General features: G+C 37.8%; 2 protein-coding genes across 2 annotated transcripts; both read left to right on the top strand.

Annotated features, from left to right (window-relative positions):
* The first annotated feature begins 314 nt into the window (after window positions 1–314).
* LOC114462394 (urokinase plasminogen activator surface receptor-like) lies at window positions 315–6,719 on the top strand. The gene is made up of 9 exons (XM_028445200.1): window positions 315–413; window positions 800–901; window positions 996–1,169; window positions 1,264–1,377; window positions 1,906–2,061; window positions 5,180–5,275; window positions 5,370–5,543; window positions 5,639–5,752; window positions 6,130–6,719. Exons 1-9 carry the CDS (start codon window positions 365–367, stop codon window positions 6,261–6,263), a joined length of 1,113 nt encoding a protein of 370 aa, XP_028301001.1. The 5' UTR covers window positions 315–364; the 3' UTR covers window positions 6,264–6,719.
* A 7,916-nt stretch (window positions 6,720–14,635) lies between these two features.
* LOC114461500 (extracellular matrix protein A-like) lies at window positions 14,636–26,425 on the top strand. The gene is made up of 17 exons (XM_028443615.1): window positions 14,636–14,777; window positions 14,960–15,061; window positions 15,165–15,338; window positions 15,417–15,530; window positions 17,914–18,069; window positions 19,086–19,190; window positions 19,289–19,459; window positions 19,551–19,664; window positions 20,836–20,991; window positions 21,555–21,653; window positions 21,747–21,917; window positions 22,013–22,126; window positions 23,786–23,941; window positions 24,714–24,809; window positions 24,903–25,073; window positions 25,168–25,281; window positions 25,854–26,425. The coding sequence occupies exons 1-17, from the start codon at window positions 14,729–14,731 to the stop codon at window positions 25,982–25,984; spliced, it is 2,193 nt and encodes a 730-aa protein (XP_028299416.1). The 5' UTR covers window positions 14,636–14,728; the 3' UTR covers window positions 25,985–26,425.
* Window position 26,426: the final 1 nt, after the last annotated feature.

Genomic DNA, 26,426 nt, shown 5'->3' with positions numbered 1-26,426 from the left:
GCGGCTAACAAACAAGAAGGTTGTCGTCCTTTCCAGCATTTTGTGGGACGTTACAATACTTTACTCATGCCTAATTTACAAACAAACTCAATGTGATTTGCAAATTAAAAACATAATTCACAAACCAATGCGTTTTGTTTGACAAACAAGAAACACACCCTTAAAAAATACAGCATAAAGAACTGAATGTGAAAGAAAGGTATTCAGATGTAATCTATCAGGGTTTGACTTTAATTAAAAACATAAAATGTTTCCCTGTTCTTTAAGGAAAGGGAGTTTCCACTGTCCTGGCACAATAATAAGACTTTGTGAAACTTTCTCATTATTCTGATAACTGAGGTTACAGCACTCAAAATTCATCAAAATGAAGCTGCTACTTTCTGTCACTCTCCTTGGCATTTTCTCAATATCAGGTAAGTCTTATTATTCTAATGATTCCCTTTTTTAAAATTTCCTCTGAGCCTTTTACAAATGATAGAATCTCTATTTAAAGAATATCATCCTGGTCAAGTGATTTTGTTAGGTTTAATTTTCACCTGGAAAAACAAATAAGCTTCATAAAAGCTTCAACCAATTAAAATAATGTTTTTTGTTCTTTTTATTTAGAAAGATTAAGAAAAAACGGTATGTGACTAGATTTTCAAAGAAGTCTTAATGATGGTGTGTTCCTTATAAACCTTTATGAGGTGGCAAACCTTAATCAGGATTTACTCATTTACTTTAAAAAACAAGTGTTTTTACAGTGGCATCATCTGTTTAACTCTTTTGTAAAATGTGACTTTTTTATTCAATTATTCAGCTGAAGGACTCCAGTGTCTGAACTGCACTGATTCAACGTGTTCAACTATAGAATCTGTCACATGTTCCACTGAGACAATGTGTATCACAGCTTCTATTCTCGGTAACGTTTTCATTTGTAATCTGATATTTTAAATAAAACATTTTCACTCTGAGGCTTTCTATCAATACTGACAGTCTGTGTTGTGACTCTATAGAGACCAGCCTACTAGTTTCTTCTTCAGAACTCAGTTTCTTCAAAGGCTGTGCATCTTCCTCTCTGTGTTCATCCACGGGCCCAAAGACATTCTCAGTGGATCTGGGTCTCTCTGGTAGATTTATATCTGCTGAATGCTGTGACACACACAACTGTAACTCTCAGACCTTACCCAGTGAGTAGGATTATAGAAAAGAGTGACACATTTGATGGAGAAAAAAAGTTGAATATAAAACTAAAATATATTAAACATTTGTCTCTTTTACCAGGTCCTACTCCTCCTCAGTCTACCAACAGTCTGCACTGTTTCTTTTGTGCTTTTAGTCGATGTGACATTAGCTTTGACTGTCAAGGAGAGGAGGACAGGTGTTTTCAAGGAACGGGTAGGTTTTACTGTTATGTTGCTAATGTTTAATTGTCTAATTGAAATTAAATCACAATCATTAAAGTAGTAATTTTATCATGCAGAAATGTGCATTAAAATATTTTAGAAGTTAGTTTTATTTGAAATGATTTTACTGTAGATATTTGGTTCAAGAGAGAATTATTTTAAATTTTCACCTGAAAGTTTAAACACACCCAACCTTCATCTATTGTCACTCAGACATGCTATTGTGTTATTAGTTACTCTAAGAATCACTTTTTCAAGAGAGTCCTGGAAGCAGTTAGGGTTAAGGGATGAGTTGCTCATGGTCCCACAATGGATTTGAACCAGCGACCCTCTGGTTACAATCTTGCTTCCTTAATAATAAGGCCACCACTGCCAATGAAACCCTTCCACACAAATAGGCTTTGCTATACTGCTATGTTTGCAGCTGGATTCATAGGCAGAAAATGAGATTGTAATTATTTAAAAAATAGAAATAAATGAAAAAATTACAATTTGAAAGTAACTTGTCTTTTATTCACAGATATGATGGGTAACCCACATCGCGGCTGTGCGTCTGCCAATGTGTGCCAACCTGCACGAATCAATGGAAAACTGCCATCTTTTGATGATCTTGGTGAACTTCAGGGTGGAACCACATGCTGTGATACTGATCTGTGTAACGATGGAACACCACAAGGTTTAACTCCTACATTCTCAGCTTTATCTACTCCTAACATCCTCCTTCTCGCAAATTATCACACATTTCATACAAAATTATTTCTTCTACATTTTAGTATAAAGTATCACTGCTGTTATGTTTTTTCATGACTCAATATTACATTTTGTTGATAGTTCTACTTGTTGAAAAGTAAATTCTATTTAGTCAAAATTTCAGTCAATTTTTAGTCAGTTTTAATCGTCCATCTTTAAGATACAAAAATAATTTTATTCGCCAAACATTTAAGTGTGATAAATAAAGGACAATTTAAACAATATACACAACAATTGATAGATACATGCATATATTAAATATACATATTGGTACAAAGATAACAATCCCAGATTGTGACTTTTTAAAATTAATTTTCTCTTTTTAGGATATGAAGTTTTTCATAGTTTTTCTGGAGTGAAATAATAACGTGTCAACCTTATTTTGTCACAACATAAAGAAGTTGCGGGCAAGTTTTTCATTCCAACTTTAATGTGTTTTATCATAAAGATTAACTTAGGAGCACATTTTCTTAAGCCATTTCCCCCTGGGATAAATTAAGTATATATGATTCTGATTTTTCAAAAAGATCAAATGTGGGCGGCCTGGCGTGCCGGTGTCAGGGGTGGGCGCGCTGGGGGCATGCTGGCATCTGTACCAGAGTTGAGGCGGGGTTGCAAGGAACTTTGGAATGATGCTGTTTGCTGGGGGGCGGTGCTCGCTCTTCTGGTGGTTGAGGTCGCTGTCGGCCGCCTGGTGGGTCTGTCCTGCTATCTGCGGGCCAGTGGGTGGGTTTGGGGCGCCCTTGGCTGGGGGCTGCTGTACCGCACCGGATGTGTGCCGTTTTTGTGCCTCCTTCCCGCAGTGAGGGCCGTCGGCTGCTCGCGCGTCGATGGGGGGCATTGCCTGTTGGCTTGCGCTGTCCGTTGTTCGGCGGGGCCTGGGCTGCTGTCCTTGCGCCGTCTGTGATTGTGCGGTCCTGCTGGATTGTGGCCGGTTCGTGGGCTGGGTTGGCACTCCCCGGGGGGTTTGCCCGAAGTCTCGCCATTGGGGGTTCCCGGTCTTGAGGGGGGGGTGCTCTTGGGGTCTGGCAGGCTTGGCCTGCTACCTGGGCCAGTCCTGGCGGGGGTCCTGTAGGGTTTGGCGGCGCGGGCCGCGCCTTTGCAGGCCTGCAGATGCAGGCCTCAGGGTGGCCCCTACTTCGGCGGTGCCCTGTGAGGCCAGGGTCTGCCGCCTCGGGGCTATGCGTGCCACATGCCTGTGTGGCGGTATGGCTGGGTCCTTGGGGAGTTGGGCTCGGTGGCGGGGTGTGCTGGGTTTTCGGCTTCTTGGGGCTTTCTCGCGTGTGTATGTAGGGGGCGGTGGCTGACACACAGCTTGGGATCTTGAATGCGTCTGGGGGCTGCTCGGTCGTGGGGGGTGGCCTGGGGCTCCTTGGCCCCTGCTCTTTCTGCTGGCCTGGGGCAGCGCTTGGGTTTGCAGTAGCGGTTCTTGCACTTACATTGGTCTTGGATGCACTGGCATGCCTTAAACTGTGGGATAATACTCGTACGGGGCTTAACCTTAGACACGTTGATCCCACATACTTGTTTTAAGTATAACCACTTACTCCTTCCTTCTGTCCATTATACCTAAGCTTCACACTTGCCACCAGACTGGCTTGATTACACAGCACAATATGCACAACTACAACTTCACGTCTCACTCTCACTTTAAAATAATCTACTCTTCCCCACCCTTTCCATTTCCTACCTTGAGTCCCTCCCGCCTCACCTAGGTGTAAATCCTCCCTTAAATAAAGTGTTTCTTATCCTTCGTTAGGGAGGGATGGTGATGGTCACAATTATGCAATAAAATAAATTCATGTATTTATTTGCAATAACAAAACATGCATTGCAATCTTAAAAACATTGCACTTCTTGAAGTGTTGACCTTTGACAGCATGTGCAGACAAAGAAAAAAAAAAAGAAAGGGCAAATGTGTTACCACAGCAACAAACCTGATCAAAGTGGATCAGTTATGGTAATCTGCTTTAGTCTTATCTACAGTGTCATGAAATAAAGTCACCACATTCCCAAACAAAGACTTTAATGTTAAAAGGCAGGGTTTCCAGCTCTGGCTTTTGATTTTTGTTGGTCATGATACTTGGTAAGCAGAGGCTAGCTAGCTGCTAGGCTAAAGATGTCTGGTGTTTCTGTATCATAGTCACATGTTGAGTATAAAGCTGTGACGTACCCAAACTGTTTCTAGAACCCTGGAACAGGTCTGCTGACCAGGTAAGGGTTTGAAAGACAAACACAGTCAGAATGGTTAATCTACCAAATTTCCTGATTCAATTTGATTCTGATTTTTGAAGACTTGATTTGATTACAAACTGATTTTGATTATTAAGTATTATCAATTGGATTATCAATAATTGCTGTTTATTGATCCTCTGTTTAACATCAGTCAGTTACTGAATTATTTGACTTCTCTTTTGAGTGACACCTCACAGCACCTTCAATGTTGTGGCCTACATGACTCGACTGGTTAATATCACAATTTGAAAAATGTAAATAATGAAGCTTTGGAAATTTAAAAAGGATTGATTTATATTCGTCAATATAACAATCGCGTTTAATCGATTATAAAACTATTCCACCACCTCTAACACACAGACAGGTTTCCAGTGGTAACGGCTTTTGTTGCCCAGAGTACACAGATTTTAGCTCAGTTAGCGCTGGTTAGCGTAGCCAGTCTCTCTGTAGCTTTCTAGTTCCAGTCACTCAATGAATGATTTAAATGTACCATTAGTTCTGTTTTTATTACAAAGATCTCTTTCTAGTTTAAAATTGCTTCATCTTCATAAATAAAGGTAAATTATTAACACATTTCATATTTTTTTTATTGACAAAATTAACACTGGTTTCAACAAGACATTACTCATTACTTTGAATATCCATGTCAGTGTTTCTACATCGCAGTCATACCTGTTTGTAATTAACAACAATGATTGAATATGATTCTCCTAAGTGATCCTTTTTAGGAAAAACATGTTCTTTTGCACCTATTTACTAATAATAATACTAATGCTCATGTATTTATTATATTTTTTATCCTGCTGAAGGACTCCAGTGTCTGAGCTGCACTGATTCAACGTGTTCAACTATAGAATCTGTCACATGTTGCACTGAGACAATGTGTATCACAGCTTCTATTCTCGGTAACGTTTTCATCTGTAATCTGATATTTTAAATACAACATTTTCACTCTGAGGCTTTCTATCAATACTGACAGTCTGTGTTGTGACTCTATAGAGACCAGCCTACTAGTTTCTTCTTCAGAACTCAGTTTCTTCAGAGGCTGTGCATCTTCCTCTCTGTGTTCATCCACGGGCCCAAAGACATTCTCAGTGGATCTGGGTCTCTCTGGTAGATTTATATCTGCTGAATGCTGTGACACACACAACTGTAACTCTCAGACCTTACCCAGTGAGTAGGATTATAGAAAAGAGTGACACATTTGATGTAGAAAAAAAAGTTGAATATAAAACTAAAATATATTAAACATTTGTCTCTTTTACCAGGTCCTACTCCTCCTCAGTCTACCAACAGTCTGCACTGTTTCTTTTGTGCTTTTAGTCGATGTGACATTAGCTTTGACTGTCAAGGAGAGGAGGACAGGTGTTTTCAAGGAACGGGTAGGTTTTACTGTTATGTTGCTAATGTTTAATTGTCTAATTTAAATTAAATCACAATCATTAAAGTAGTAATTTTATCATGCAGAAATGTGCATTAAAATATTTTAGAAGTTGGTTTTATTTGAAATGATTTTACTGTAGATACTGTATTTGGTTGAAGAGAGAATTATTTTAAATTTTCACCTGAAAGTTTAAACACACCCTACCTTCATCTATTGTCACTCAGACATGCTATTGTGTTGTTAGTTACTCTAAGAATCACTTTTTCAAGAGAGTCCTGGAAGCAGTTAGGGTTATGGGATGAGTTGCTCATGGTGAAAAACTGAAATAAATGAAAAAAAATCACAATTTAAAAATAACTTGTCTTTTATTCACAGATATGACGGGTAAACCAATTCGTGGCTGTACGTCTGCCAATGTGTGCCAAGCTGCATCAATCGATGGAAAGCTGCTATTTGGTGAACTTACAAGTGGAACCACATGCTGTAATACTGATCTGTGTAACAATTGAAATCTCGTTTAACAACTGCATTGACAAAATCTCCAATATCATCCCCAAAGATAATCAATCGTCCATTTTAATTCAACTTTTGTAATTCAATAAATAAATACTGGGCTTTGATTTGTGATGTAGAGGCATATTAACAATAAATAAAAATACATGTAATAATCAAAAAGTAATAAACATTTAGATATACCTTATAATAGTGATTCTTTAGCTAACATCTTAATACAAGTCATGCTCACCAGCTAAACTGAGCTGAAGCTTTTCATACCTGAGATAAGCCAGAATCCCTCAGCACAGCTACACAGAATAACGAGTAGTCACGCTATTATAACAGTTTACACTTACTGCATATATATATACACCCACCACATAAATTCATTCATGCATATACACAGACACACATATAAACAAACATATACATAAATACATAAATACATATATACATACACACTAGTGATGCGTGGGTCAGCGAGCTACCCGCGGTTGGTGCGGGTGAATAAATTATCAATTAATCTTGGTTGGGGTTGGGGCGGGTGATTTTTTTTTTTATTTTGTAGGTATCTGCAATTTTACGACTGTCCATGAATACATCGCAGCTGTGAAACATCACACAAATAAAGACCAAATATAAAATAAATTTTAAAAACTGCATACATACATATGGTCTTTTGAGGGGGGTAAATCAAAGGTACAGTTATAAACAGATTTAAAGGGGGATATGGTTTTTCTGTCAGTGTAAATTCTTCAATCGTGTTTAACAAATTATTTGCTTTATTTATTTTTTTACATTCTAAGGGATTTAAAATATTGTAAAAATGAGTTGAGAAAGGCAATAAAATGAGGTTTAATTTTTTAGTATTTTGCTTTGTGTGTAAAAAATTGTCCAAGTATAATTATATTATTGATAAGGAAGTCAGGGTGTGAGTTTTTCATTATAAGACCAAAGATAATATCCTTTAGTGGAGAACCAGTCATGAATATCAGACCATAGAGCTTGTAAGAATGTATAGTGGAAGAAGAGATGTTCAGCAGTTTCTTCTTCTCCCCAAGAGTGTCTGTTAGGTCCTGTATTCTGGGCAGTGGATGAAGATCAGACACAATCTTTTTATTCAGGAGGCAATGGTCGATGCACAAGCTCAAGCTGCTGTCTTTATTCTGACACAGACAACTGGTACAGCATACAGGGACTATGGCCGTGTTTGAAATGTAATGTAATGTAATGCAGGAAATACCCAGGTATCTACTATATTGGGACATTTTTCTAGTCTGCACGGTAAATGAAAAATGGTCCTGGGACCAGCTTCAAGCTAAAAGCCAAACATCCCCATTTGAACATCAACCCTGAGGCGAAATATCTTCATTGATTCTCCACCTTTGAAAATTCTCAAAGCATTTTAAGTGAGAAAGTGACCAAGTTGAATGTCAACATGTGCTCATTTGATCCATGAAACTCGTAGAAAGGCATTTCATGCCAACTTTTCGATGATTCGCCATTGTGCCACTGACAAAACTTCCAGTTAAGTTCAAAACAAGAGCCCTATTTAGAAAAGAGTAAAAAAAAAACAACGATTAAAGGACAAGAAGACATGCTTTTGTTTTGAAAGGGAGATGTTTGACTTTTAGCTTGAAGCCGGTGGTTGAGACAATTTTACATTCCGCTCAGAATGCATCATGGGACAGTTGAGTTTGACTAGTGTGCCCACCGCACACACATTAAAAATGTCCCCATGTAGTATTCATCCAGGTATTTCTTGCACATTCAATGTTTTCATACTATCTCATGTGAACGCACTACTTGGTCATTTTGATGTCTGACTTAGTATGAGTAGTATCTTAGTATGTGACGTAGAACACAGCCTATGTTTGGTGGAATTTGACACTTGACCCAGGCCACCTCAACTGCTGGAATGATAGTGTCTTGTTTACTTGACACATGGTCACACTGCACAGAGGGTGTGTGTGTGTCTGGATAAAGTTCACGAGAAGCTCTGCCTTTTCTGCTGGCATTGACATGGCATTGCTGAGCGGTGAGTGATGATACCAGCTTTTCGGGTTGTTCTTGTATCATCACCTCCAGCACATTAAACTTCAGCATTGGTCTCTCTGGCAGGATGCTGCTAACAAAAAAGATACATTCATTGACAAATCAAGGTTTTCTTTTCCCATTAAAATCCCTGTTTGGGTTACCCAGCCAACTAATGGAATGGTCTCACCACTGAGTGCATAAACTTTCAGCTTTTCTTCATTATCTATGATTCCACAGTGATGTCGGGCAGGTATTTGTTTTTCTATTTTCTGTCAGTGATTCTCATTTGTGCTCACGTATCTAACCAAACAGTAGCAGCCAAGCCTTTCAAATTACAATGAGTGACAGCTTTTATCCACCGTTTAGCTACTGTAGCTTTCACCTTTACAGTGAGGAACATCATCAGAAGCTGCATTGGATGTCTAGTCTGATTGTCTCATTTTTTGGTTTTCTCTGACTTAATTTTTTATTTGCATGTTCACTGATGCTGTGGTTTTCCAACTCACCAGTGTGGTAGGTGTCATGGTGGGACTGTAGGGGTCCGGTCAATGTCTATCCCCAGGCAGGGACCGGTTCCTGTTTCCCTGTCATGTAGGTTTCTGTAGATAGCCGACTGCTCTGTGACCATCTTGACCACAGTGGAAACAGTAAGTACAGTCTGGGGGTGTACTCACACTGGCAACTGGGGCCGTTCCAAGCTCACAGCAGGAATCCCCCCCTCCCTGTCCCTTTTCTGACACGGTAGAACGGACGTGATCACCAGCTCAACTCGGTTCCCACATAGAAACACATCATCACGTTAATTTATGACACACGTATGGTGTTACGTCACCATTAAGCGACTCTGGGTTTGTTGTTGACAGTACATTCTGTTAATTTCATATTTTCTGTTGCGTAGGGTAACTATAAACCAAGATTTACCCAGACACGTGCTCTTTTCACGGACTGGGTTTCCCAGGGCCCCTGAACGCATCACGTTAATTTAAATGACCGTAACTCTGCTCATATTTGTTCTATCGGAGAAATTCCACCAGTTTATGAAAGATAATAAGTTGCTCTTTACAGCCAGTGTCGGTACATTGTGGTAATTTTACTCACACGTAACAGAGAGAACCAAGTGATTGAGAAAGAACGAGATTAAAACAGACCAAATAACGGTGGATTTATTAAAAATGAAAGACTCTCTGATGATAAAAACCACCATGAATGGAGGTTCAAATGGATTTGAAAACAAAGGAGGAAACTGAGCCTATAAAGGTAAGATCAGTTTAATTTCTGGATCAATAAATATCGTTCTGATTTTGTGGAGCTAGTCTTTGTGTACATTAATATAAGTGTAAATGATGCTTTTAATGTGAGACAATTTAGGACAGATTATTTGTGTTTGTTTAAACTGTGTGTGTGTCTGTGTCCATCTGATCATATTTATCTCCATCACTTTCAGTTTTCCTTTTGATGAACATGACATTATCTAACTCTTCTTTTATTTCTTCTTCTTTAAGTCTATGCAGAGTGGACACGCCCCTCCCTGGACATTAAAACCATGAGCTGATCCTAGTTTCCATCATCTGGTCTAGACCCATCACTTCTACAGACAACAGACATAATAAAGCTCAGAGTCAACATGGGATGCACTTATTTATTGAAATGTATATTAAATGATTATTTGATTTTCTGTAATTTTATTTCTTAGGAGATGTTTGTAATTGTTTCAATAATTTAGAGACTTAAGGAACAGATTGTTATAATGCATAATAAAGGTGATTTACTTGAGTCAGCACTAATTTCAGATTGTTTTTAAGTCTTTGTATAAAATACTTTAACAGGACAACAATGATGTGCAGAGCTGCAGTAATGTTGGCTTCATACAATAATAATAACAACCACCGCACACGCCACCAGAGAAGCTTCCAGTGAATAATTTACAAATAAAAAAAAGTTCACTGATGGTGACTTTGAGATCTCACTGTCACCATCAGTGAACTTTTTTTTTTTTTTTTTTGTAAATTATTCACTGGAAGCTTAGATATTGAGTGACAAAGATATCAAAGTTTGTTGTTTTGAGAAGAGTCATATTTATAGGGATGTAACGATTCACTCAACTCCCGATACGATTCGATTCACGATACTGGGTTTACGATACGATTCTCTCACGATTTATTTTACAAAATGGGACTGTAGACAATTTTTTTTTTGGGAAAAAAACTAGAAAATACTGTATTATTTTCCTTTTATATTTCATTGTCAAAAGAATCCCTTGATAAACTATTCAAAATAATGCAATTTAACTAAAAATAAATCTTGAATGAAATAAATAAAGGAATAATACAAATGAAAATGAAGCCTATTAATTTAAATTCTGGTTCTATAATAAACAATGCAAAACTGCATTATAGTTCTTTTTCTTTTTAAAAGTGCAACTGAAAATGTATTTTGTGCCTTAACAATTGGACTTTAAAAAAAAAAAAAAACCGTGATTACACTGATTTACGTCAAATTTGTTTGGACCAGCAGAGGGCGCTGGTAATACAGTGTTCGGTTGGCATGCAGAAATTCTTGCAGTGAAGAAGAAAAGCTATGCTAGCAGACAGAGCTAATAGAAAAACGTGACTTTTACAGATATTCTTTCAGTTCTAAAGGGGCAATGAATCATTTATTAACATATTTAAGAGTAGAAGGCGGCCAGAAAGAAAGTATTAGCAGACTCCGCCCGCCGCCTACACTTAAAAAAAGTACTGCGATTCAATTTTCAGAAAATCGATATCAACCGTGATACCTATGAATCGATTTTTAACTGCCTTACAATTAATCGTTACATCCCTACATATTTATGATTAAAAGTTATGATTGTATTATATTCTAAAGTTTAGAATTATCTGGCTCGTCTTCCTTTTTTTTCTGTTCATAACTTTATATTTAGTTCTACAAAATGTGTTTACAGCTAATTTTACTGATTATTGTTACACATCATCCTGCATGTGCATTATATACAGTATAAATGTGTAGATTTAACCAACTGTTGGAGAAATCATTTTATTAAATACAAAGCAAACAACATGCAAACAGAAAAACAAAGGTAGAAATAGTGTATTTAAATTATGAAATTAGTGAGTTGTTAAAGTGCTGAGGTGCAGCGGAGGGTCTTCTTCTGCAGAGACGTGATGATGAGGGGTCCGAGTAAAACCCAAAATTCCATGGTAATTTTGAGGATATAAACATGAATATAAAGACATTACTGGTATATTAACCCATATAAACCAAAACATATAAAAATGGGACATTTTACGGCTGCAAATGTGTAACATATTACTGGTATTTTGAGAACAGGACACATGTAGATTTCTGAGCAATTCATTATAGTTGTGCCAGGACTAACAGGAACTACACCATACTGATAACTTGGTATTGCCACATGTGCACTAACACGACACGGACCTTAAGAAGAGAAATAAAATAAGATTAAAAATAAATAAATAGTTGCAACAATTTGCAGTCTTGTTCCAGGTTCTGCTGTCATAATATGTGGGCATGTATTTGTGATGTTCTGTTTTTGGTTACATTTAGATGAATAAATTAATACACTACACTTTGCTCCCCAAGACACTGTGTTTGTTTTCATTCTACAGAGTTTGTGAGTATGGTGTCCCAGAAACCTGTACTGATGCTAATATATTAAATAGTGTATTTGCAGCAGTAAAATGTCCCATTCCATATTTTTTGGTTTATATGGGTAAATATACCAGTAATATGTGTTTATATGTATATTTATATCCTCGGAAATACCCGGACCTTATGATGAGCTGCTACCACTCAGTTACTGTCCCGCTGTCGGCTGAACAAAGAGAAGTCCTGACGGTCATGTTGTCCCTCTTCCTCCATGAGTTCTCTGGATGTTGTTCATATATATCAGGTAACGCCAACTCTGAACTTTTCATCAGCTAACGAGCACTTCCTGACCCACGCTATCATTGCGAAAATGCGGATGTTTACGTGCCGTAAAGCGTCGCGCGGTAACCAACGTCCTCACATTTTTGCGGTCGCGGGTCGAGTCGAGTTGTACATGCGCATGCGCGGCCAAACACCGTGCCAGTCTGGCACGGTGTTTGGACCACCTCTTCTAGCAGGACCATCGGGCCGTTACCCTCCCTGCGGTGCAGTTCACACCTACGCAGGCCAGACAATGGCCCCCCATGGTTTCACACATGCACAGAGCTGGTAAGGAACGGCCCTGGTTGCCAGTGTGAGTACACCCCCAGTGACCCCGTTCAACACACTTGTTGCAACCAAATGGTCTCTCTCTTTTATTGTCTATTCTTCCCTTTTGTGGGCGATTGTCCATGTAGCATCATCTTTAATGTGTGTCTTGACCAGACAAGTACGTTTTTCAACTCTGGATCATGTCGCTCTGAGGTTTCTTACACACATTCTCTTCCTTTGCAGCCAAAGATTGAGTAGCACTCACCTTAATTAGAGCACTGTGCACCTTTGCGGGTTAGGGTGACGTGGGGCCCCTTTGTCTCTGGCTTTTGTCAGTCATCACTTGTTTCAGGATTGTCTCATCAGTCACAGTATTGTCTTAAAGGAGTGGTTTCAGCATGCTACTGACATTTTCATGTTACTTTCCTAAGCCTTGATACACAGTGTGAAGAAAAAATCTTAGATTATGTTCACACTGTCCTTAACATCTGTGTTGGTATGTTTTGAGGCCAGCATTATCTATTAAGTCCTATGACCCTGTAGAGCAGGAGTCTCAAACTTGTGGCCATTTTGTTGGCTACATAACTAAATGGTTTGTGCAGCAGACAGAGAAGTCTACCTCCTCTATTCCACAATCACCTCCAATTCAACTTCTTTAAATGTAATTTTGTGCTTTTGCCCTCACAGCTCTTCTTTATGTTGAATGCACAAAATTGTCATTTAAACCACTTCTGCACATGCACCCATTTGCGCTGCAATCTTAGTAAAATTCCTTCAGCAAATAAGAAATATTTACCACCAAAGTATTTAGGCACAAGTTATTTAACACCCTTTATTTCAGATCTCAGTAAATCTGCCCCATGGCAGGTTTGCCATTTTGAACATAACCTTTGACTTGACTATCCAGCATTTCAACAACAGTTTCTGCATGTACTTTCACTTCTTTAAATAGTGCTTAGGGACTGAGGAGTAAGTCCTTTGTTCTTTGTCTGTAGGGTTGGTATACACCCAATGTCATTGTTGTTGCGTGCAAAAGCCTCAGCTTCTTCACAGAACATTTTGGTAACCATTGTCCTTTTGTCCTCAGATAAACATGATGTTGTTATGGTGACAGTTTGGGTGTGCAAGGAATCAAAACAGCACTGTTGATGGTTACTGTTGGTCTGCTGAAATGACTTTTTCAACACTGTGAATGCTACCCGGTGCTGTCTTTCTTGGCAAAGTGATTTAATGTTTTGTGTGGTTTCAGACAGGTATAGCTACATATGGGATTTTGTACTTCCAACTGACCTTCACCAACATTGAACTCCACCTACATTAGTGCCATCAGGTTCAAACAGGAAAATGTATCGGACAAGTTCTATGGCTGTGTTCAGAATTGGCACACTCTGTACTATATACTGTCTACTATATACTATACGATAAGTATGGTTAGGACGATTAGGATAATGACTGTTCCCATTGAAGTATTCTTCCAAGTTTCTCCCAAGATGCATCTCAAACCTACGACAAAAGCCTGAAGCCCACTGAGGCTAAATATCTTTGATTGATTCGCCACCTTTGAAAGTTCTGAAAACATTTTAAGTCAGAAAGTGATAAATAAGAATATCAACATGTGCTCATTTCATCCATGAAACTCACTGAAACACATTTAATGCCAACATTTTGAGGTTTCAGAGTGCCGCACTGACAAAACGTCAGGTTAACTTAAAAACATGATTCCTATTTACAAAATTGTTAACAAAAACTAATGGAAAGACGAATGATGCTTTTATTTTGAAAGAGGACTGTTTGACCTTTAGCTTGAAGTCGGTCCAAAGACAAGTGTGCCCACCGTGCACACTTAAATATGTCCCCATATAGTATTCATCCACGTATTTCTTGCATACTCAATCTTTATATACTATATAATGTGAATGCATTACATAGTCATTTTGATGTCAGACTTAGTATGAGTAATACGTTGGTGTTCCATTTTGAACAAAGGCTATGTTTGGAATTTGACACTTGACCCAGGCCACCTGACCAGCTGGAATGATAGTGTCTTGTTTACCTGACCCTACTGTACACAGGGTGTGTGTGTCTGGAAATTATCTATCAGTTTGGACATTAATAAAAACATTGGAAATGCCCCTGTTTATTGAAAGGGAGTGTCCAGGTACAATATTAATAAGACGCTGTGAAATTTTCTCATTATTCTACGAGACTCAGATAAGAGAAGTTACAGCACTTATCGTTCATCAAAATGAAGGCGCTACTTTCTGTCACTCTCCTTGGCATTCTCGCCTTCTCAGGTAAGTCGTATTATTCTAATAATTTTCTTTTTTAATTCCTGTAACACATTTTTACAAATGTTGGAATCTCTGTTTAAAGTGAATATTATCCTGGAAATTCAAGTGATTTTGTTTGTGTTTTTACAGTGGCATCATCTGTTTAACTCTTTTGTAAAATGTGACTTTTTTATTCAATTATCCAGCTGAAGGACTCCAGTGTCTGAACTGCACTGATTCAACGTGTTCAACTACAGAATCTGTCACATGTTCCACTGAGACGATGTGTATCACAGCTTCTATTCTCGGTAACGTTTTCATCTTTTTGTATTAACTTTTTCAAATTTTTACACGCATTTTGACAGTGTGCAGACTTTCTATCAATACTGACACTATGTTTTGACTCTATAGATATCTCAGCATTAGATTCTTCTTCAGAACTCAGGCTCTTCAAAGGCTGTGCATCTTCCTCTCTGTGTTCATCCACGGGCTCAAAGACATTCTCAGTGAGTCTGGGTCACAATAGGAGACTTACATCTGCTGAATGCTGTGACATGGACAACTGTAACTCCCAGACCTTACCCAGTGAGTAGGATTATAGGAATGAGTGACACATTTGATTTACAAAACCAAGATAAGTCCAACATTTGTCTCTTTTTCCAGGTCCTACCTCTCCTCAGAGTGAAAATGGTCTAAGATGTTTCTTTTGTTATGCTGGTCGGTGTGACGTTAGCATTGACTGTCAAGGAGAGGAGAACAGGTGTTTTCAAGGAAATGGTGGGTTTTTTTCTTTTTTTCTGGAGTTTTATTGTCCAATTGAAACAAGATCACAAACATCAAAAGAAGTGAAACTATTATGTAGAAATGTGTTTCACTTTATTTTAGTGGAGCAATATGCCAGTGCGCTTTATGTGTTAATTTTTCAGTCAGTCACACACTTGTGTCCTGTGAAAGTGAGTGTCGGGAGGCAGAATATAACTGACAGTCACTCCTACAGCAGAAGGACTGAACTGAACGTTCAGAAACCAGCTTCGAATAATGTGTAGAGAAAAACGAAAGCTCTCAAAGCTTTAATAACAAGACGGTTGCGCTGTGGATGGAAATTGTGTGGGAGCAAGTGACAGCAGAAGTCATACATCTGTTGAATATGTATTTTTTTTTTTCTATGCCTATAATAAGATTGCTGATTGTTTAAATACAAAGCAAATACCAATAATAAATTGACGTTTCTGGACCGGGAAGCGGTGCTGGCTTGTATGCATTAATAATGGAAAGCTTGTACAGTATAACCAGTACAATAAGGTTTACGATGTAAAATATCTCAGCCAGTTTTTAATAGTAGGAAATAAAAAAAAACTACATAAAGTTGTCAAATCACCACAGGTTTGTTCAGAAGCGATCACACACCAGAGTCTGACTGAGGCTGATGGAGAAGCTTACGTAACTGACGCACACACGCACACAGACACACACACAGACACACACACACGCACACACACACACACACAGAGAGAGAGAAAGAAAGCGCTGCAACATTCCAAATCAGGGGCGTAACACTACATTTTGGGCCCTGGGTACAAACTATCTTGTTGGGCCCCTTCTGTAATTAATGTCCTTTTTTTTTTTTTTTACGCTCGGAAACTATACTAGTATTCTTGCATTGTTATATAAGCTTCCTTTTTTTCTGTAAAATTAGTTTTTGATCATTTTTATGAAAGTGTGTTACAGAGTAGATGGGATTAATAGTGACAAGTGCCCCTCCTTAGCATTAAAACTAGATTCATATTTGAAAGTTCAACTACAGGATACAGTTATTTATTGTGTGTGTGATGTGTATTTGAAAAATATTAATAATTCAAAATATTTTAAAAATACTATTTTAATCCTTTTTTAATCTATGTTTTTTTTGTTTTTTTTACTAGATTACTAGACATTATAGACGACCCCATTTTAATTCCATTGCTTGTATTTTATAAATCTGTTCTACTAGATTTTAATGGTTTATTGAATATTGTGTTTGTGACATAGTTTTGCTACAATTTAGGGGTGGGTGCTAATTTATTTTTTTTGGGGGGGGGGAGGGGGGTATAACTAACACGCACACACAGCAAATGTGTACAAAGGTTAATAAAAGGTAAAGATAGAAGGCAGTGGCTATTTGCACCGTTGCCGTCTCAATATACCGATATTCTATCCATGCGCAGTGCCCCTATTTGGCCAGTTTAGGTCACGTGACTGAGACTAAACCTGACTCTAACCCTAAAAATTGTTGAGATATTGGGTTATAGCCTAAACCTAAACCTAAACCTAACCCTAAGATGCTACGTACTTGTACTCCGGTAACCGTACCAATAGTACCGGTGGTTGTCTGTCCAAAATTATTTTTGGATTTGACGGATTTTATTCCAGAGCTCTGGCATGGAAAAAAGGGAACAGAAAAAGTGGTCTAGTGGGGGTAAAAAGGAATAGTGGCAAACACACAGTAACAGCACATATTTCTTATAGGCTGGAAAAGACAAAATGATCAGAAAAGCTGCTATTGGCTAATCACACTGAAGAGGGGAATGAGATGATCTGCGTGCTGACACTAAGAGGGAATCTCTGTGGGAAGAGGACATGTTTTGTGAACTTGTCTGAGAGAGAGACATAACGCTAGGGTAACGGACCTCTGACATGAAGGAAGGGAGAATATATATTGACCTCTTACAAGCTCAGAATTATAATGTGCATATAATTCTACCATTACAGGGGTTTCTTTCAAACAAAATAATATATTTCCTCTCCCTCTCCTTTGGTCTAGTTTTCCTTTCTTGAGGAAAAACATGCTGCTGTGAGTCTCTCACTCTTTGTTACGTTCACAGCGCAGCAGCAGAAACACATGTTGGTTGTACCATTTACACTGTTTTAAAGGGGGTGGTAGCTCGGGCCTTGATGCAGCATGAATAATTGTTTTAGTGCAAAACTGTGCTTAACAACCTTATTGTTTTCACACAGGGCCCTTTTCATTCCGATTTAAATCATCTCAAAATGTTTCAAATAAATTTTTGTTCATACTGGTCTGTTTGTAGATGGCTTCAAGGTAAAAAAAAAAAAAATAGGTTAAAAAAGATTTATATGAAAAAAAACTTCAATTTGAAAATAACTTGTCTTTTATTCACAGATATGGTGGGTAACCCAATTCGCGGCTGTGCATCTGCCAATGTGTGCCAACCTGCACGAATCAATGGAAAGCTGCCATTTTTTGAAGATCTTGGTGAACTTCAGGGTGGAACCACATGCTGTGATACCAATGATTGTAACGATGGAACACCACAAGGTTTAACTCCTACATCCTCAGCTTTATCTACTCCTAAATACAATGTGACACTTTCACAGTATCACTGCTGTTATTGTTTTTTTCATTCCTCAATATTGCATTTTGTTGATAGTTTTACTTTGTCCAACTTTAAGTTACAAAAGTAATTTTATCAGCTCAACATGTATTAATTTCATTAGACATTAGATAACTGAATATTAAATTAAACATTATACACAACAATGGATAAATATAGATCCATGTTGTGACTATTGTCAGGGCAAAATTGTTAGTTATGTTTATTACCATATTTACTCATAGACCATAAGGCTTTAAGTTGAGACTTTTCATTTCTGCTGTCTCATGTTTTCTGCTCTCTTCTCGAGGTCAGCTTCCCAAAACACATCTTATCCCTCAGACACAGAGGCATGACACACTCACATGCCTACACACACTCACATAGTCACACATACACACCCAATACACATCCATTCATACACACAAACACCATACACGCACACACCTCCAACACTCACGACAATCAGGAGATACCAGAGACTTGGTTGTTTTGACCTAAAGAAGAAACTGTCTCTTTTCACCCTCTTCTTTCACCTCCACCCTGTCCTCTTTACCTCCTGGGGGGAGGAGGGAGGGGGACTGAGGGGGAATATACGTGATGAGTTAGAACTGTGCCACTCTGTCATCGGACGTCCGCCCGGGGCGGTCACTAATTTTGTCCATCTTTGTACTCCTTTTTATTTACCAGAGCAATAAATCATGTCTCCAAATGAGGTCAACCGCAAATTTGCCGTGACACTATAAATCATAGTAAAACAACCTCAGATTGTGGCTTTTTCATATTTCATAAGTTTTCTTCAGTTAGCCTGGAGTGAAATTGTATCAATAAGACAATCATACTTGTTTGTAATTAGCAATAATAATTGAATATGGTTCTCCTAAGTGATATTTTATAAGGCAAACCTGTTATTTTGCACCTACTTACTAATCACACGTGTATTTATTATATTTTTATTCAGCTGAAGGACTCCAGTGTCTGAGCTGCACTGATTCAACGTGTTCAACTGTAGAATCTGTCACATGTTCCACTGAGACAATGTGTATCACAGCTTCTTCTATTTTTGGTAATGTTTTCCTCTGTTATCTGATATTTTCTTTTTTTTTTTTTTTTTTACTCTGAGGCTTTCTATCAATACTGACAGTCTGTGTTGTGACTCTATAGAGAACAGAACAGTTCCTTCTACAGAACTCAGTTTCTTCAAAGGCTGTGCATCTTCCTCTCTGTGTTCATCCACGGGCCCAAAGACATTCTCAGTGGATCTGGGTCTCTCTGGTAGATTTATATCTGCTGAATGCTGTGACACACACAACTGTAACTCTCAGACCTTACCCAGTGAGTAGGATTATAGAAAAGGACACATTTGATGTAGAAAAAAAGTTGAATATAAAACTAAAATAAGTCCAACATTTGTCTCTTTTACCAGGTCCTACTCCTCCTCAGTCTACTAATGGTCTGCAGTGTTTCTTTTGTGGTTTTGGTCAGTGTCACATTATCGTTGACTGTCAAGGCGAGGAGGACAGGTGTATTCAAGGAAATGGTGGGTTTTACTTTTTTTCCCCTGGAGTTTTATTGTCCATGTTTATGATGTAGAAATGTGTCTCACATGATGTTAGTATTTGGTTGTGATGGGTGCATGATTAGCAGGGTGAGAGAATAAGAGAGGAGGAGGTTACATTATAGCAGAACTGCTCCTCGGGTTAGGGTTCTAAACTTTGGTACACTGACAGGTATTCATTGCCGTTTCAGCATCCAAACACAAAGCTTTCACTCCTGTGCAAAACTGTGACGTTCTCTTAGATCAGATACAACACAGCTGTAATTAATCACAATGAACTACACATGAGATTAACATCAGTGATCACTAAAGCTATTTTATTTTGCTATCCACACACTGTAGTTATTGTTTTATGCCAAAAAACTGCACATTACAGTAAAACACATGGCTATTTAAGCAGCTATTGTGATTGTGAGTTCATCTCAGTGATTCAGGCTGTGTGTTTATTGCAGCAGCAGCAGCGGATTCAGCCAGCTGTTCTAAACACTCACAGGAGTGTTAAGCTGCTAAGTCACTTTCTTCTCCTCCTCATCTCTAGTAACTACAGGAATAGTGCATTTAAGATGATAATCATTTGTTTGGTCCAACCACTGCTTTGTATTGTGTCACAAATACATCAGATCAGTGATAAGAGGCGATGTAACGGATACTAAAAACGGAACTGCTCTGTGTGCTACACCGTTGCTGCCCACTGCTCCTCAGGGAGGGGTTAAATGCAAAGAACACATTTTATGTATGTAGCTTTACATACTGTATATGACAATAAAGTATAATATATATTCTCACATTCTTATAAAGTAGGAGGAAGCAGGATTGTCAGGTAGCAAGGAAAAATCCAACTCGCCCGTTTGGAGCTGACTTTTTACAAAATGTGGAAAAACAAGAGAGGGAGGAAACAGAACTTTTTCAACTTTCACCCTCTGAATGAGGCTAAAGGGATATATATCCCTGTAGCAAAACCATTATAAAGTGATTTTTTCATAATACTGCCCCTTTATGGATCGGATCCACAGATAATTATTTTTACTCAGTGACAGTGTATTCATTCTATACTGGTTTGTTTGCAGATGGCTTCAAGGTAGAAAATTAGGTGAAAAGATTTACGGGATGTGAAAAAATTACAATTTGAAAATAACTTGTCTTTTATTCACAGGTATATCGGGTAACCCAATTCGCGGCTGTGCGTCTGCCAATGTGTGCCAACCTGCACAAATCGATAGAGGGCTGCCATTTTTTGAACATCTTGCTGAGCTTACATGTGGAACCACATGCTGTGATACTGATCTGTGTAACAATGGGACAACACAAGGTTTAACTCCTACATTCTCAGCTTTATCTACTCCTAAATACAATGTGACACTTTCATGTCTGTGATCATGCATTTTATATCATATACACAACGATTGATAAAGACAGATGCAAATATTGACTATAAATCATAGTACAACAATAACAATCTCAGATTGTGTCCTTTTCATATTTATTTTCTCTTTTTTTTTAAATGAAGTTTTTCACATTTGACCTGCAGTAAAATATGTCAGATTTATCAGATCATTTTTTTTGGGAAAACAAAAAACCTGTAAGTTTTTCATTCCAACTTTAATGTTTTTATCCTGAAGATTAAATTAAGACCACATTTTCTTCAGGAAGGGCAAACATGTTGCCATAGCAACATACCTGATCCACGTTAGGACTGTCTTGTTGAAACTACTGTTAATTTTACACTGGTTTCAACAAGACAATCACACATGTTTATAATTAGCAACAATGATTGAATATGATTCTCCAAAGTTATCGTTTTTAGGACAAACATGTTCTTTTTAACCTATTTACTAATGCTCATATATTTATTATATTTTTATCCTGCTGAAGGACTCCAGTGTCTGAGCTGCACTGATTCAACGTGTTCAACTGTAGAATCTGTCACATGTTCCACTGAGACAATGTGTATCACAGCTTCTTCTATTTTTGGTAATGTTTTTCTCTGTTATCTGATATTTTTTTTTTACATTTTCACTCTGAGGCTTTCTATCAATACTGACGATCTGTGTTGTGACTCTATAGAGAACAGAACAGTTCCTTCTTCAGAACTCAGTTTCTTCAAAGGCTGTGCATCTTCCTCTCTGTGTTCATCCACGGGCCCAAAGACATTCTCAGTGGATCTGGGTCGCTATGCTAGATTTACATCTGCTGAATGCTGTGACACACACAACTGTAACTTTCAGACCTTACCCAGTGAGTAGGATTATAGAAAAGAAGGACATAATTGATAAAGACAAAAAAGTGAAATATAGAACTAAATTAAGTCCAACATTTGTCTCTTTTACCAGGTCCTACTCCTCCTCAGTCTGATAATGGTCTGCGGTGCTTCTTGTGTGATTCTGGTTCATGTAGTTTCATTGTTACCTGTCAAGGAGAGGAGGACAGGTGTTTTCAAGGAACAGGTGGGTTTTAATTTTATGTTTCTGTTTTTTTTATTGTCCAATTGAACTGAAATCACAAAGTAGTAATTGTATCATGTAGTAATGTGTATAACATTAATCAAGTTTCATTTTAAACTATTTTACTGTTGCTGTTTTGTTCAAGAAGAGAATAATGTTCAACTTTCCCCTGAAAGTTTAAACACACCCTACTTTTATCTATTGTCACTCAGACATGCTGTTGTGTTGTGTATTATTTTGGCTTCACACACCATTTTTTTTAACCTTTATTTAACCAGGAAAGTCTCAATGAGATTAAGAAACCCTTTTTTAAGAGAGTCCTTGAAGCAGTTAGGGTTAAGGGATGAGTTGCTCATGGTCCCACAATGGATTTTTACCAGTGACCCTCTGTTACAAGCTCGCTTTCTTAAAGCAGAACTATTTCACTTTTTCACCTTAACTCATTCAGTGCCAGCCATTTTCAGATTTTCTACCCCCCCCCCCCCCCCCCCCTCAGTGCCAGCAGTTTTTGAGCATTTTGACTGATTTTAAAGACCCACAGAATATTTTCTCCTATGACTATCTGAAATATGAGACCAGATTCTGAAAGATTGAAGTCTCTACTTTCATCAACAAAAACAAATTGTTTCTGGCTCATTTCATTCTTTTGTAATCAGCCGTTGAAGAGAGCAAGTTTTACACAAATCTTCAGTTTCAGGGCAAAAAGGTGAGAAAAAAGCCTTTTTCTAAAAAAAAAAAAAAAACCCTGTCAGTGACTTTAAAGCTACTTTTTTTTTGCTTTAGTGACAACTCTAACATCTGAACATTGTTTCCTTACATAAAACGAAAAAAAACCACTGAGAGGTCAGAGTTGAATGGATTTCTTACTGTATTTTGGCATTCCTCCAAGTTTTTCTCCTGTTAGTCTGTGCACGCAACGTCCTCTTCTTCCTGGACATGCAGAAATTTGTCCAAGGAACGGAGCAACTCCATGCAGTGACAGCTCAGCAGCAACACACAGCAATCACACACAGTCGTCGCAGCAACAGTCATGCACACACACTCACAACCCAGCGCTCCATCAGGCAGCACACACACAAATATCCATCCATCCATTTTCAGAGCCGCTTTGTCAGCACTAAACACACACACACACACACACACACACACACACACACACACACACACACACACACACACACACACACACACACACACACACACACACACCCTTCCATATTACTCCCACATCATTCATTTATTTTACTTGTCTCTCTTCCTCATACTGTTCACATGGTCACATGGGACTATATGTGTGAAAGCACCCTTAGTGTCACTGTTGTATTAGGATTTTTCAGTGATCGATTGCTACTGTCTTGGGAGAGCAAAGGTGCACATGAAGCTGTGGGGTGGGGCAGGCGGTGGGGTGATGTGAAGTGTTTAAGACAGTGACATAACCAAAAGGGACCTTTAGGAGGAGCGCTAAGCGCAAGTTACTTAGCTCTGCTTTAATAATAAGGCCACCACTGCTCATGAAACCCTTCCACACAAATAGGCTTTGCTATACTGCTCTGTTTGCAGCTGGATTCATAGGCAGAAAAAAAGGTTGTAATTAGGTTACAAAAAGATTTACTGGTATATGAAGAAATTACAGTTTGAAAATAACTTGTCTTTTATTCACAGATATGATGGGTAACCCACGTCGCGGCTGTGCGACTGCCAATGTGTGCCAACCTGCACGAATCGATGGAAAGCTCCCATTTTTTGATGATCTTGGTGAACTTCAGGGTGGAACCACATGCTGTGATACTGATCTGTGTAACGATGGAACACCACAAGGTTTAACTCCTACATTCTCAGCTTCATCTACTCCTAAATACAATGTGACACTCATTCTACATTTTAATACAAAGTATCATTGCTGTTGATGTTTTTTCATTACTCAATATTACATTTTGTTGATAGTTCTACTTTGCTATTTAGCCAAATTTTCAGTCAATTTTTAGTCAGTTTTAATCGACCATCTTTAAGTTACAAAAATAATTTTATTAGTCCAACATTTATTAATTTCAGGCCATTAGATACATGCTTATTAAATGAAACAATATATACAACAATTGATTAAAAAAAAAGAAAAGAAAATGGTTGCAATTATTGACTATAAATCGTAGTACAACAATAACTATCTCAGGTTGTGGCCTTTTCATACTTATTTTCTGTTTTTAGGATTTTAAATTTTCCACAGTTAACCTGGAGTGAAATATCAACTCGTCAAACTTATCAGATAATTAGTATTATAATTTTTAAGACCTACATAATTTTTGCACAACATTGAAAAGTTGTAGGCATTATAAGTTTTTCATTCCAACTTTAATGTATTTTATCCTAAAGATTAACTTAAGAGTACATTTTCTTCAGGAAGGGCAAACTTGTTGCCATAGCAACATACCTGATTAAAGTTAAGACTGTTTTGTTGAAACTACTGTTAATTTTACACTGGTTTCAACAAGACAATCATACCTGTTTGTAATTAGCAATAATGATTGAATATGATCTTTTGCACCTATTTACTAATCACTCATATATTTATTATCTCTTTATCCTGCTGAAGGACTCCACTGTCTGAGCTGCACTGATTCAACGTGTTCAACTACAGAATCTGTCACATGTTCCACTGAGACAATGTGTATCACAGCTTCTATTATCGGTAACGTTTTCATCTGTAATCTGATATTTTTTTTTAACATTTTCACTCTGAGGCTTTCTATCAATGCTGACAGTCTGTGTTGTGACTCTATAGAGACCAGACCAGTTCCTTCTTCAGAACTCAGTTTCTTCAAAGGCTGTGCATCTTCCTCTCTGTGTTCATCCACGGGCCCAAAGACATTCTCAGTGGATCTGGGTCTCTCTGGTAGATTTATATCTGCTGAATGCTGTGACACACACAACTGTAACTCTCAGACCTTACCCAGTGAGTAGGATTATAGAAAAGAGTGACACATTTGATGTAGAAAAACAGTTGAATATAAAACTAAAATAAGTCCAACATTTGTCTTTTTTACCAGGGCCTACTCCTCCTCAGTCTGCTAATGGTCTGCGATGCTTCGTGTGTGCTTATGGTCAATGTGGTTTAATTGATAACTGTCAAGTAGGGGAGGACAGGTGTATTCGGGGAACAGGTGAGTTTTACTGTTTTATTGTCCAATTGAAATGAAATCATAACTGTTTATCATTCAAAAACATGTATCACATTATTCTCGTTAATTGGTTTATTTTGAATGATTTTACGGAAGCTATTTTGGTCAAAGAGAGAATTATTTTAAACTTTCCTTTGGCAGTTTAAACACACCCTACATTCATCTATTGTCACTCAGGCATGCTAATGTGTTGTTTATTGTTTTGGCTTCACACACCATTTCTTACATGTATTTAACCAGGAAAGTCTCAGTGAGATTTAAAAAATTAACTTTTTCAAGAGAGTCCTGGAAGCAGTTAGGGTTAAGGGACTTGATCATGATCCCACAATGGATTTGAACCAGCGACCGTCTGGTTACAAGCTCATTTCCTTAACAATCAGGACACCACTGCCCATGAAACCCTTACACACAAATACAATTTGCTATACTGCTCTGTTTGCAGCTGGATTCATAGGCAGAAAATTGTAATTATTATTTAAAAAAAAAAAAAAAAAAAAAAAAAAAAAAAAAATGAAAAATTTACAATTTGAAAATAACTCCTCTTCTATTCACAGATATGATGGGTAACCCAATTGGCGGCTGTGCGTCTGCCAGCGTGTGCCAAGCTGCATCAACCAATGGAGAGCTATTTGGTGAACTTACAAGTGGAACCACATGTTGTGATACTAGTCTGTGCAACAACTGAAGTATCGTTTAACAACTGCATCAACAAAATCTCCAATATTATTCTCAAAGATAATCAATCATCTATTTTATTTCAGCTTTTGTAATCAGGGGTTGTGAGCTCTCCAAAAATAAATAACTGGCTTTGATGTGTTATGAAAAGGCATATTAGAAAAAAAACATGTAATAATCAAAAAGTAATAAACTTAGGTATACCTAATAATAGTGAATCTTTCAGTTACAAATGTTAAGAAATCTCAAAGAAAAAACAGCATGAGAGTTAACAATTTAGACCTCAGATTAAGGTTGACTATGATTTTAATGATAAAGCTATGTTTAAACTGGTGAAGGCAAGTAATTTTATAATCTTCTAATCAAAAGGCAAGTAAATCTTTCTGCATATTTTATGTTGATTTCTGCAGCTTTTTACTTCATGCAATAATAAACGCAATTCAACCAAACAT

This window comes from Gouania willdenowi, chromosome 4 (assembly GCF_900634775.1).
Source record: "Gouania willdenowi chromosome 4, fGouWil2.1, whole genome shotgun sequence".
NCBI lineage: Eukaryota > Metazoa > Chordata > Actinopteri > Blenniiformes > Gobiesocidae > Gouania > Gouania willdenowi.
Note: the sequence above shows the minus strand (reverse complement) of the source record. Positions and strands in the feature narration are given on the sequence as shown.

Excerpts from the sequence above, each read along its gene's own strand:
- LOC114462394 (XM_028445200.1), top strand. The coding sequence starts at position 365 with ATGAAGCTGCTACTTTCTGTCACTCTCCTTGGCATTTTCTCAATATCA. Across the intron at positions 1,170-1,263 it reads TAACTCTCAGACCTTACCCA|GTCCTACTCCTCCTCAGTCT; the intron begins GTGAGTAGGATT and ends CTCTTTTACCAG. Across the intron at positions 5,753-6,129 it reads CAGGTGTTTTCAAGGAACGG|ATATGACGGGTAAACCAATT; the intron begins GTAGGTTTTACT and ends TTTTATTCACAG.
- LOC114461500 (XM_028443615.1), top strand. The coding sequence starts at position 14,729 with ATGAAGGCGCTACTTTCTGTCACTCTCCTTGGCATTCTCGCCTTCTCA. Across the intron at positions 15,062-15,164 it reads TATCACAGCTTCTATTCTCG|ATATCTCAGCATTAGATTCT; the intron begins GTAACGTTTTCA and ends TTGACTCTATAG. Across the intron at positions 25,074-25,167 it reads TAACTCTCAGACCTTACCCA|GGCCTACTCCTCCTCAGTCT; the intron begins GTGAGTAGGATT and ends CTTTTTTACCAG.